Here is a 13,635-nt window from a genome sequence, read left to right as displayed (position 1 = left end):
GTTACAGTTCTACTTTGTTTTGCACAGTTTGTAACTGTTGCAACTTTGCACAAGACTTTGTGTGAACCTTGTGCAAATAAAGATCACAGGCATTTAGAGCCAGATAATTGGCTTCAGGTCTTTAGGATGGTAAACCAGGCCTATACCGAGTTATGCAAACGAAAATTAAAATCCTGACACGTTAAAACATATTGCATCAACCAGACAACTGACCAGATGTGATTTAAGTGTATTGAATGGTGTGCGCCTGACTAAAACAGAGATCAACAAACAAGTCAGTAGCTCAAGTAGACAAAGTGAGGTGTGCCAACTTCTTACCAAACGCAACCTGACATTATGATGGTGAGACTCTAAAGGAGGACTGAGATGGAAGAGTCCTCCACTATCCTCTGACACACTGTCATGGCCCATAGCTCCCCAGGGGCCAAAGTGAGGACGTTTAATCATCACTTGGTAATATGAGTGACTCAGAGCTCTGCCTTTCAGGCACATTAGCAATTCTATGGTAACTATTAATCACAGTCAATTACAGGACATGCCATCATCAACACTGAACTACTGTAGCAGATACTTTTACCAGTGCTGCTCAAGTGGAAATTAATATATTGAACATGAGGGAATGATAATGTCTGTGTCTGAAAATATGTGGATCAGCTGACAGCTACAGAACAGTAAGTACTGTTTAAACATATTAATGCTCTCAGCTTTGTGGTTTAATAGTCCAGAGTCAAACTTTTATAGTGGCTTGGCTAGAATGCACTCAGAGGCTGAGTGGTCATGTGGAGCGCTGGGAGTTTACCCGCTGGGCAGGTCGACGTGTGAGCCAGTGACAAGCCAAAAACTAATGAAGCAAAAGGAGAAAATATATCCAAATGTGTTTTTTCTAGTTCTTTCTACTACAAACCAGGCTCTATAGAAGAAAGATAGGGAGGGGAGGGCTGGTCATGCGGGGACCACTTATCCATCTTCTGTCCTTTTGTACACTGAACCCAAAATATTGTAGCAGGCTACACTGTTTGGGTTCTAAATAAATAGCAACATGGAAAAGCAGCAGGGCACCAACTGCAAAGGTGGGCAGTAAAAACCACCTAACAGAGAACAAATACAGTGGCCTTTTACAAATGCTACACAATGAGTCATTTATTCTGAAGCATCAGACTTAAGTGCAGCACTAGTGATGTTCCATTGCAGAAAATATCATACAATACTCAGGAAGATGAGACATAATAACAGACTTCTTTTCAGTATAGAGAACTTGATGAAACACTCAGGGGCAAACAAATGCTGAAAATATCACCTAGTGACTATAAACCCTGCTGTTTGACAGTTCACATATAAATGACTCACAACGTTAAAGCTAACATTGAAGCTACAGTAATGGCTACATGTAATGTGAATGCCTCTTGTTTTGGTTTTAGACAATGCATGTTACTGTAAACTTTAGTTGTACAACTCTCCTCAGCCCTGTTTCTAGCAGCAGCAGGCAGTTGTTTTAGTGAAAACTGGACTCACATTTATCAGGACGCCAGAAACGTGACCATGAAAAAATGTTTCCTTCAAATCTGCTCAATGTCTAAATTTGTAACCGACTGCTAACATGTTAGCCTTCAACACTGTAAGCGGATAAGATTTTTTTTGTCATACACTTATTTTTTCTCAATGTGTGTGGTAAATTTAGACAATGTACAAAAATGTTAGTCTGAAAGAAGAAGAATATAAAGTTAGAATAGAGTCTGGTTTATCACCCTGATTGTGTTTCAGATTGTATACTTTCATGAATTCTTCACACTGCTGCCGTGAAGTCCTGAGTAGCAGGTCAGTGCAGATGGATCCAACGATCCACGCTTTCTGGTCGATAAATGATCATACAATCACTGTTGGGATATCTAGTTTTATTATGAAGGCTGTCACTACTTCACCTGCATCACTTAGCTTAACAGGGTATTTGGCTGTCAGCTTGCATTGGAGATCTCCCTCCTACTGGGTAGAATTTATCACTGCAACTTCAGTAATAAATTCATGAAAACATATGTAATGTACTGTGTCTATACAGCTATATCACCAAAAAGATACTGTACATCTAGAAGCAAGCACTTGAAGACAACAGCTGCATGTTACCATCTGTTTTACCCCACGGCCCTTCAAATGGGCTATAAAATAATGCATTGAAACATTTAACTTTGAATTACAAATGAGCACACCATTTGTAAAAACATTTGTCCTGCAGAGTTTAGATCCAGTGGGCTCTCTGTTTTCTTCTTCTCTTAACTAATGATATCTGAGTGCAGTACAAGCCTCACCTGTCCAGGGGCGTTCTTTTACAATGGAGGAAATAATGACTAAGATGAGAAATGATGCGGTGCAGTAACATGTTATGAAATCCTGTTTAGGAAAGCGAAGTGCACGTCTCTACCTTGGCTCTCTATTGCATCTAACAGTACTGGAGCTGCACAGACCAGTTTGGTTACTCCTTCCTGGCCATTAGGGCATCCCACAGAAGGCCTCTATCTACTCTGGCTCCGCCGTTGTCCGCTCCTGGAAAAAGCAATGAAATTACCCCAGAAAGCCTGGTGCACTAAAAAACAGCTGTGATGGCTCTTTTGTAAAAGTCCCAGGGATCCCTAGAGTCAGTCAGCTCATTAACAACTATCATAAAACTGGGAGAAAATAATACAAGACCCTTCTTGGTAATGACCTCTCTCGGTCTAAAGAGGTTTCTGAACCGTAGCTTCATTTCGTCTCATCATCTTATCTTGGTTTTTCTAGATATTTCCAGTCTGCGGTGGAAATGAAGCAGGAGATTACACTTACTATCACTTTCATTGTGTTGTCATCATCTTCCCTGCAACTCGCAGGAGGGGACCTCTAAATGGATGCCACTTTATTCTGTCTAATGGTTCTTTAAGGGACTTTAATAGCTCTTCTGAGAAGATCTGCAGAGGCACTACTGCAGACTGCTGTAGTGTATAATATTATATCTAACTTTCTTACTTGTCTTTGATTATTCATTGTATCAAATGTGCTTAAGGAGTATTGCACCATTCATGTTTCAGCTGAGGCAGGTTTCCCCTTCTTTAAGCTTAACAATTACAGCACCACAGGAAAATTATCAGTCCTACTGTTTAGTAAAACACAGCAACAAATCAAATCAAGAAGACAAATCTGCATACTGCACTACAGTACCTTCAGCTACAGCTACACTGTAACAAATTGCTGTAAATATACGGTGGATTTAAAACAGTATCGTGCTGTATTTATTAATAACTAAAATACTGTAAAGTAACCACCCCTCACGTGTAAATTAACAGGTAATTCAGTAGATTAACAATTAACAGTAGAGAACTGTAATTTAACAGTATAAAACAGTATTTTCTGTCAAGCTTAGGAAAGACACATGTCGATTCATTTAGAGGACCTGTTGCTATCCTTCAACATGTCGCTTGACAACGTGACTATACTGGCAGTTTGACTAGTTGGCATGCTCCACCTGGAACTCAACCACACTAAGGTAATGTAATTTATCAAGTGTCCATTCATCCATTTTTGTATTTTTCTGTCTTCAGTACACGAAAACGCATACTTTCATTAAAACGCATACTTTCTCGATTGTATCCGTGTTGACGGCCCAAAACGATGGCCCAAAACGTGCAACAGGCACTGTTCAACTGGAAGGAAGGAAGACTTTCAGAAGGGAGACTTGAGGTATTGTTCTTCTCTCCATTGTAGTAATGTCTATGTAACAGGAAAAAATATGAGCTTCCATCACATAGGCAGTTTGTTCATTTAATTTGTTTCTAAACGGCACAAGTTATTTATCACACTAAAGCTGAAAATTTTATTTTATCTTAACTTACAGGCACCTGACACATATGCAGACATCGAGAGGAGGTTCACTCTACCATCCAGTCCTCAACTCATTTTGCTTGGTATGTATTTTGGTGTACATCAAAAAAATATAAATAATAATTTTATAAGGATAATTAGGTAACTGCAGATAGTGCCTGTGCTTATTACATGTTGTCTCTTTTTTGTTTATGTTTGAGAAATATTGCAGTTATCAATCAAAATAACAGAATATGTTATCTCAAACTCTGTATATAATAGGAAATCAGACCATGACAAACTGCCAGTGGATGATCAGCATTGAGGAGCATGTGATCTGTGAGGGTGTTCAGCCCACCTTTGTGTCTGGACTTGCTGCACTGTTTGCGGTGTTCTACATTTTCAACCTCCAATACCAAGATGAGGCCTGCAGAACCCTGGAATTCATTCAAAGGTAGCTATATTACTAGTGTAAAAGATGCAGATAAACATGCACACAGATTACAATGAAACTATTTTGAGGTATTGTGAATGTTGCCTTATTCATAGTATTGAAGCTGTTATATTACTTGTGCAACTTTCAACAATCTCTCCCATTGATGTGTTAGACAGTTTACATTTGATGCTTTATCCATAGAGTACATGTGTTTTCTGTGATCAGACCAATGTGATTACAAATTTGCTGTATTTATGACAAATCTTTATTTATTTATTTATTTTTAAAGATGGCTGATTGGTATAAATCCAGAAAGAGGGAGTAAAGCCACCCAAGGAAAAGTCATCTCCGAGAGGATGGGAAGGTGGTTCAGAAAAGGGCTGAGCCTATAAACCCACATGTAGCCACACTACTGAAGAAACTGCTGGACTTCGAGTGGGACTTCATTTAGGTAGGTCATGGTTTCTTCATCTTCAGGCAGAGGTAACAGGCAGGGGCTAAGGCAACAGGCAAAATCCAAAAACACAAAGCAAGGGACATAGGCTAGACACTATAAACGCTGGAAAGCTGACTGACGTGGAGATCGAACAGAGCAATCTGGCAAAGAACACTGGGTATGGGTGGCTAAAGTAATAGGCTAGATTACTAATAGAATACAGGTGTGTGTATAATGATGACAGGAAGGTAAAGTCTATGGTGATACTGTGGTATGGGATTTCAAAATAAAACCGTAAATGAAGCACAACAGCAGTTCATGAGCATGTGATGTGACATTACCTAATTAAGCTGCTGCCTCAATTACTTCAACAGCAGCTTAAAAAGGCCACACAATGCTGCCATTATCCTTAAAAAGTTACAAATACTAATATTTTTTGTCTTACAGTTCTTTTCTTTCCAATTCGTCTGTCCCCTGAATACATGTAATTGCTGACCCCTAACTTATATTTTCTTTTATTTCCCTCTTTTTTCATAGTGTTATATATTGCCTGTGATGATGTGTTGCTCAATCTTTTGTTTGTTTAACAGGCACTCTATGACTGAGGATCTGAACAACTTGAAGCCTATATTGACACTACATGCAGTTCACGTATGCAAAACAATTTTCAAATTAGATATGCAGTTCCATAATAGTAGTTGATGCTATTTTAATTATTGGAGGAGTTACTGTTTAATAATGTTTGTTGCGGGTTTGGGGGTTGGTGAGTGGGTGTGGCATGTGTGTGTGTGTGTGTGTGTGTGTGTGCGTGTGGGGGGGGGCGGGGGTTAGGGTTAGGGTTAAGGGTTAAAAACCCCGGTAAAATGTCCGCTTTGTAAATAAACAGTAACATGCTGTGAAATTACGTGATATCGACAGTTTTCCTACAGCAGTATACTGTATTCCAATTTACAATAAATATACTGTTAAAAAAATCACAGTACGCACTGTAAAAATAACAGTAAAATTACTGGCGTCTCTGCTCCCAGTAATTTACTGTTTTTTTACAGTGAAATCAGTTAGAGTGTAATATAATGCAAAGAGGTGTCAAACTCCCACTCCAGCAGGTATGAGTTTATCATGTTTACCATCTTAGTTTAGCATGCTGGCACGCTGAAGTTCTGTGGTCATAAACCAAAGTTAGTAAAACTGCAGTTATAACCTGATGGTGGCACTTAGTGAAGTGCCAGGGCATAAAAGTTATTACAATTCATCCTGAGAGGGACAAATCCAATAAATTTCAAAATAGCCTTAAGCTATCAATCTCCTCTCCCGTGGGACCAGCTCCCAGTTTCAGATCTGGAGGCAGACGTTCTCTTTACTGTTAAGATTAGACTTAAAGCTTTCCTATTTGATAAAGCTTATAGTCAGAGCTGGCTCAGGTGACCCTGCTGCTGTAGACCTAGACTGCTCCCCCCCCCAAGGATATGTTACCAATTACATGGCAATCCAGCCGTAGTTATCGGGATGTAGTCATCTGTCCAGGTGAATTACAGCCACGGTGAAAACTATATACAATACTTTACCACAAAGGTAAAATATCGGCAGCGCTAAGCATAAAAACAGGTGAGAGATGGTAATTTTTTAAACTCACAGAAAAAGAAAAGTTATATTTAGGGACATATATTATTCTAACCATTTGAAAAGTGAAGCCAATTCCATCATTCAGTCTTGTCCTAAATTGGAAAAAAATAATAATTTCCTCTAGAAAAACCATGAACAAAAGGTTGTTTGTAGCTGCAGGATTTAAAGAAAGACAATAAGAGGTAAGAGCAGATGAAGCCAGTGTCACCTTCACAGTATAGATGAGGATTTTCACTCTGAAATAAAACCACAACTGAACTGTTTCAGTCCACATATCCATTAAGTTTTCATTCAAGCTGCTCAGTTACTTAAAACCTCTACTGATCTTTATCGTGCTCCAATTAAAGTTTTAATGTAACCTTGTGATAATGCTTCTCTGTGTAACAGCTTGGCCAAATAAAGAACCATCTTACAGTAAATGAATGATGAGCTGATGATAAAATGGTGAGTCTGGAGAAGAATCAGCCCCTTGATGACAAAAGTTCAGTCAAAATACCACCAAGTAGAAGTCGCCTGGGCATCAGCAGCTATCAACAGCTGCCTGGTTTGATCAATTCACTGCCTTATTACTCCAAAACCTCCATTAGCCTTCTCCACTAAAGCACCTGATTAGAGATTGTGCCGTGCTGCAGGAAGGCTCTGTGGTGATATGTCCATCTTACTGCAGCAGCACTTGACTGCAAAGTGGAGGTGAAACACCAACAACTTCAGCTTGTCCCTCAGCCACTGAAGTCACATGCAGTCAAGGAGCTGGGAGAGGCGGACTCGATGCCCTGCGGCTGCTCTCTTGCATCACGCCAATGGGTAATCATTATTAATGAAGCACATCTGCCTGTGGACGTTGTGTCTGTTTGGAGAGGTGTCGCACACTCTTCTGTGTGCCCATGCAGTGTCACGCACACATCTGCCTCAATGGAAATTTAATACAATCAACTGACTTTAGTTAGAATCCAACACTTAGAGCAACAACATAGCAACAGCATGATCAAATGTCCAGATCAACAAGAGACTTAACTGTGGCAGCTGACCCTAACCATTAAAGGGAAACAAAGTAATCCCTGCTAATCTCCAACACCTGCACGTCCTGCTTATTAAATTCAAGACCCCTCAGTCAATGTCACTGCCTTTGTGGAATGAACCTCTGAAGAGTCCTACAGTTTCTAATGGGTCAGCCACGCTGCTCTCCAGTTGTGTTCGGGCATGGTGGGTCTTTCTTTAGTGGCACGCTGGCTCTCCTTCGTTTTTCTCATGGCCAAGTCGCTTTGTGATGTATTCTCAGTTGGGAAGTAAACTGCTGAGTTCTTCATCTATTGTTTGTCTTGTACATCCACCTTTAGAAACTTTGCCAGTGGGTTACAGAGGACAAAAGAACAGCCAGTAACAGAGATCCAAGATGAATAACAAAGACAAGAATTCAACGTTACTACTTGTTTCCTTACTGGAAATATTCTTTCCAAACAGTCATGACGATGGCCTTGTTTTATAGCACAATATACACTGGAACTCAAAGCACTTGCATGCAATGACAACATCTGAATAGTTTTGCTTGCCAGCTTTACCCTTCAGCATCGAGCTTTCCGCCTTAAATAGCTTTAAGGTTTGTGAAAAAAATGTATCCTGCACTGTATGACTATCATATATGTTGCCTTTATAGATGCTGCTGCATATGGAAGGAAATACTAAACGTATGACTTTTATGACCCCAACATTTCAGCAGATGGAGACAGTCCCAGTTGTGGAGCCCATTTAGACATGTTCAGTGGCTGAAGAGGTTAACCTAAAGAAGTTGACAGTTACAGCATCATTTCAGTATTTAATTTGACCTTGGTCTTGGAATGATTTTATTTTGTCAAAGTATTATGTCATATAATTGTTGTAATTGTATCTAAATAACTATAGTTCAATGTGAAGCTAGTTGTAAATACATGTTGAAATACAGTCACTGGAATGTTGGTGAAACTACAGTCATAAATATCCTAAACATTTAAAAGGTTTCAACTATATTTACACCACATTTTGCTTTGACCTGGAAATGGCCAACAACACACTTAAGACACTTCAGCCATTACATTTTAAAAACAAGAACCCAAACTGAAAAGGACCGCCAGGTGTGAATAACTGAAGCCCAAAAAGATGGCCCTACATTTCTTTTTTGAAAAATCCAGAAACTATTCTCCAAGCAGCTCTTTAATCTCTATTTTAATCTTTGCAGCACAGAGCTGCGATGAGTGAGTGGGATCCTGTGGCAGGTATCATGGGACATTAAATCATTATACAATAAAGAGTCCAGCCTCATGTAATTACTGCAGTATACAGCAACGGCAACAACAAGACTTTCCACATTGTGTCTTTTCTGTGAAATGAAGAGATGCATGCGCTGCGTGTTTACAGCGGCATGTCCTCGCTGTCCTCCTGAAGGTGCTGGGAAACAAATAAGGAGAACAGCCGTGCCCTGTTTCAGTCACTGAAAGAGCCGACCTCGTCCCTTTGCCTTTTAGTGCACTCAGATGGACAGATACGAGGAAGTGAATGGTACTGCACCATCAGAGGCCTCCAAAAGTGAAAAGAACACTGAGATACTGTTCTGCTCTGACATTTCCATTAGAAAGAAAACAGAAAGAACATGACAGTAGTATAAGTATATGATGTGGTCATATGGGTAAAATATGCAACCCTATAGCTCAAAATACATTAGCCTGTTTACTGACTAGATGAGGCCTTTTATCAACTTAAGTCTGACTCAGTTTCTCACTTTCCTTTCTATCACCCATGCTGAGAAGTGGTTCAGACTATGAGATTAGGAAAAATGATGCATGGTGAAGTAGGACGAGTATTTTAACTATAATATAATGAAAAATGAGAATAGAATGGATGTCTCAAGATGAAACCTAACACTTCCCTGTGAATCTCCTCGGTCCGTGTGTGTGAAGCTTTTCCATTATCCCCTGTTCACATAGTGAGTGTGAGATAATGGAGGAGAGATGATGGGATGTTAGTCTGAGTCACAGCTTTAAACAGCTATGATATTAATGAAATCTCAATGAAATGTAGGTTGCTCAAATGAATGTTACGGTCTTTAATAATCAGGAGGATAATGCCTGTTTGTGGAAAGACATGTGAAGCATGTCCTAATGTTCATATGCACCCTGGCCAAAATCACAATCAGCTATCCAATAGGGAATTGCTTCCTTGGAAGAAGAGAAATAACATCCCATCCCTATGCAATTTTGTGTACTAGCACACAACTCCTGCAGTTTTGCAGAGGGAGAAAGATTCCACGATTTGTGAAACCCAGTCAATCCTGAAGAATAAGCTCTTTTCCTGCCTGCCTATGTACAGCAGAATACATGACCACTCATTTTACAAGCTGGCTATTGTCAGCCCAGGATAACACAGAGTCTGTGATGGCCTGCAATAAATACTAGTATATCATCGTAAGACCTAAAGTGCTCAACTAAAAGTGTATTTACTTGTGAAATGACAATATACAAATAATATAACTGCTGATTTTGGTCCATGAAGCATTAAGTTTGGCCACATCTGTAGTTACCATGGTAACAGCAGGTGTGGTTTAATACTTCATGTCCCTGGATTCCAGTGCCAGTGAGCTGCCACAGAGGAGCTAATTTGTCAGAAACACAGCAGGAGCAACTGGTGCATCTGTTTACTCTGCAGCCAAGAAAACATCATGTTGTTTTACTAAAGAAGTGGTCAGTTAAAATCCTATAGCCTGTACAAGCACTGCACATATGGTTAATAGCTCTGCAGCTGCCGATTTGACAGTGTGATCAGATTCTAATTGTTCGTGTGGAGTTTAAGCTGCTAAAAACTATTAATTTGCTTGGTCACACTGGTGAATCGGTGCTTACTGTATGCTTGACGATTCTGTGTTAAAGATGAATTCATACAGCACATACAGTATACTGAGCACCTTGCTGTGCAGTCAGATGTGTGCATTGTCCCCTGCACCTCCTCATCTAACAGCTTAGTGTGGCTGCTTCTTCTTGTGCAATTACTCCCCAATCTGATGTCAGTAAATACTAAAAATTATGCATTTTTGAAGAAGGGTCGCCATCAGCTCCAGTCTCAGTGACAGGTGCACTGAGTTCACAATAAAAGCCGCCCCATGTTTTGCCAGTTGAATGCTTTCAATATGAAGCAGCAGCAGTAGGAAATGCTCAGTTTACATTTGCAGTAACTTAGTCCATCTCGGATGTGGTGTAAGGAGAGTGAACAGTAAACAGATTGAATCAAAAACAGTACCATTACTTTACTTGCTGCAGCACTTCCTGTGAATTTCTCCTGCAGGTACAGTTGACTTCATTCTAGTAGCAATGACAGGGTTTGATTTTGGAACAACTTTAAGGTTTATAAGGTGACCTCAGAAATAAAGGCTTTACTTTTCTGCCTTAAGAGAATGAAATTATGGATAGAGTGATGAATGTTGCTCTTTAACAGCCTCTTGTATTATCCATTAATTACTGAACAAGTCGGGTGTGAAATTGCACCGATGACCAGCTCAGTGTGGCCTCTTCATGTCACGTGATCTTGTTTAGTGTTCAGGTGGTGAGCTAATGGGTTCAAACTGACTTCCCAGGCAGATTTTACATGTAAATGCTTTATGTGGGGGCAGTGTGTGACCACCTGAAACACCTGCTTCCTATCATGCAGTTGTGACTGTGATACTAGAGGTAGTGTGTGCCACATTTTTATTTTACTGTATATTAATCTATCATTAGCACATTATTTCTAATTTTGAGCATTATAGTAATCACTGTAAATCAACCAGGCCCCTACTTTGCATTACATGTCAAATACCACAGGTGCTACCTTCACATACACTTAAAAAATCTGCTTGGCATTATATTTGGACAGTAACCTAATTTCTGTACAAACACATGAGCTGGGTGTTAGTTCAGTTTACTTGGAGCCACGGAGATCACAGTAGTCTTTGACTGTGCTTACTACTTTAAGTTCATATGCTAGGCTAGTAATTTCAAGTGTTTTTTTGTACATATTAGACTTTTTGTGTAATTAAAGAAGTAGATAGTAAATATCTGAAATGAGGTAAACAAACTATGAAGCATTTATTAATGTAGCTGTCAAGTATATGCTTTGACCCCACACTAACAGTGGGGTCTTGGACTCCGCTGGGTTGATCTGAAACACCGACGTTGAAAGGGATCTGTTCTTGTCTCGCTATCAGCACTAACACTACAGTACCTCCACTGTGCCAGAAATGACCTGGGAAATGTTTCTGTGGGGTCAAGCGGGACAAATGTGCACGGACACAAACATACAACCACACATGCAGATGCCTTGGGGGGGGGGATGATCTAATATGTGACTGTGGAGAGGACGAGGACAAAGCTGGAGGGGGAGAGGGAGGGGCCTGTAGAGTTAAAGGTGGAGCCCTTCCTTTCCAGTTAAGGTTAAAAGCCTGTGAGGCAGTGACCTTGGATTTAAAGATCTCCAGCTGGGGCTCATAAACAGGTGTTAGAGCAGCTGTAATAGAATTGTTCCTGGCTGCAGTGTGCTTGAGGTTGAAGTGAGCAGTGAGTGGACACCTGAAGAGTAGTGGGTTGGCCTTAGACTCCCATGACAGCCTGCAGGGACGGGGAGAGTGCATTCCTTCACACTAATGGGCCTATTTGGCAAATAGGCATGGAAAGAAGTCTTGACTTACTGTGCATAACAGCTACTGCTGCATTTATAAAATACTATATGGTATAAGGTTTTAGTTGCATTCATTAAAACATTAGAGTCAGATGGCTAATAACTGAAGCGCTGAGATGATAATATTTTATATATTTAAATTAGGCTATTTTATTGCCATTTTATATTTAATAGAACTCACAAGAATTTAATCTTCAACTTCAAAAATGGAATTTTTAATAGACCATTATGGGTTGTGTAAACTCTATATTTCAAGGACAGAATAGTAATAACATCCTAAGTCAACAGCTCCTTGTACTGAGAGAGGCAGGTTTTACATTAGATTCTAGGCCATATGAGATCTCTAGTAAAAAGCAAGCAGCTCTACAAAGAGTGTAAACCTAAACCTAAGCTGCTAAATGCTGAATAGTTGTTTTTACATTTAAATGAAGTGAATATCAACATGATAGTCAATGATCTCCCTGCACAATAGGAGAGTAACAACCAAAAACAGTAGAAAAGAGTGAAGCTAGGCAATATGGAGCTGCAATCTGATGCATTATTTGGCACAGCATGACATCACCAAAACAGTCCAATCAGTGTGTTACCTCTCAGTCTGTAGGACTGATAATGTATCAGATCTAGATGGAAAAACTCTTTCTTTCCGACTGCCATCAGACTCCTAAACAGCTGACTCAGGATCTACCTCATGTAATTCCATCTGTACTGTTTACATACTCATTTTGCACATGCATAATTGCACACTCACTTCTGAATATTTGCACTTCATGGCTCCCACGTAGCATGTATTGTCTGTGCATTATATTGTGTTCTTGTATTTTAATTTGATTCCTTCCCTTGCTGCTTTAAAGTGCCTTGGATTTGTCTTACTGCTCATCCACTTTATATTTCACTTGTATTGTGAAAAGTAAAAGAAAGAAAGTAAGAATTTCATTGTACAGGGAAACATGTTTCCTAACTGTGCATATGACAAATAAACACTTTGACCTTTGACCTTGAAATATTTCTCTTGCACTGGAGCAAATGAGCTGAACTGCAGCCATAAACACGCCCTTAAGTTCATCTAACATTGTGTACTGTAAACTGTTAGAAGTGTACTCACTCAGTTCTGCGATGCTGCCCACCCGGGTTGCAAGCAGCGACTGTTCCAGTGTGCGGAGCTCAGCCTGGGTGTAGCCATGATCCTCACCACCCCTCCCCGAGCGCTGCTGGTCTCGGTGCAGGTTCAGACTCTCTGGAAGGCTCAGCACACCTGCAGACAACACAGACCAAAAGGTGAAAAACAGGAAGGATTGATGTATCTTAAAATGAAATGTTTCCATTGGCAGCACATTTCAGCTTCTCACTTTATGCTGATGTCTAATTAATGACCACATCTGTGAAAGAACAGCAGAAGACAAACTGCACAATGTGTAAAAGAGCAGGGAAAAATCAGCACTTTCAGTTAAATGTCAGAGTTGTTAAGCTGGGCATTAGTACCAGGGGTTCAATTCACAACAGCTGTGTAAGTGAAACATGGAGGCAAAGTCAGAGGTTAATAGCACACCTCACCGTAGCTTAATTGTACAATGAAAACGCTGAATGAATGGAATGTGGATTTATTCTGTCTCCAGTGATGTGTGGCAGGTACGACACACAAGGG

General features: G+C 40.0%; 1 protein-coding gene across 4 annotated transcripts in view; it reads right to left on the bottom strand.

Moving 5' to 3' along the window:
• LOC109967819 (ankyrin repeat and BTB/POZ domain-containing protein BTBD11-A) overlaps window positions 1-13,635 on the bottom strand; it is a 158,927-nt gene that overhangs the window by 47,515 nt on the left and 97,777 nt on the right. For all 4 annotated transcript variants that reach the window (XM_020613655.1, XM_020613653.1, XM_020613654.1 and 1 more), the window contains exon 2: window positions 13,096-13,245. In XM_020613655.1, coding sequence (XP_020469311.1) covers window positions 13,096-13,245 — 150 coding nt within the window. The remainder of the gene's footprint in view (window positions 1-13,095; window positions 13,246-13,635) is intronic.

This window comes from Monopterus albus, unplaced genomic scaffold, assembly GCF_001952655.1.
Source record: "Monopterus albus unplaced genomic scaffold, M_albus_1.0 scaffold136.1, whole genome shotgun sequence".
Classification (NCBI taxonomy): Eukaryota; Metazoa; Chordata; class Actinopteri; order Synbranchiformes; family Synbranchidae; genus Monopterus; species Monopterus albus.
Note: the sequence above shows the minus strand (reverse complement) of the source record. Positions and strands in the feature narration are given on the sequence as shown.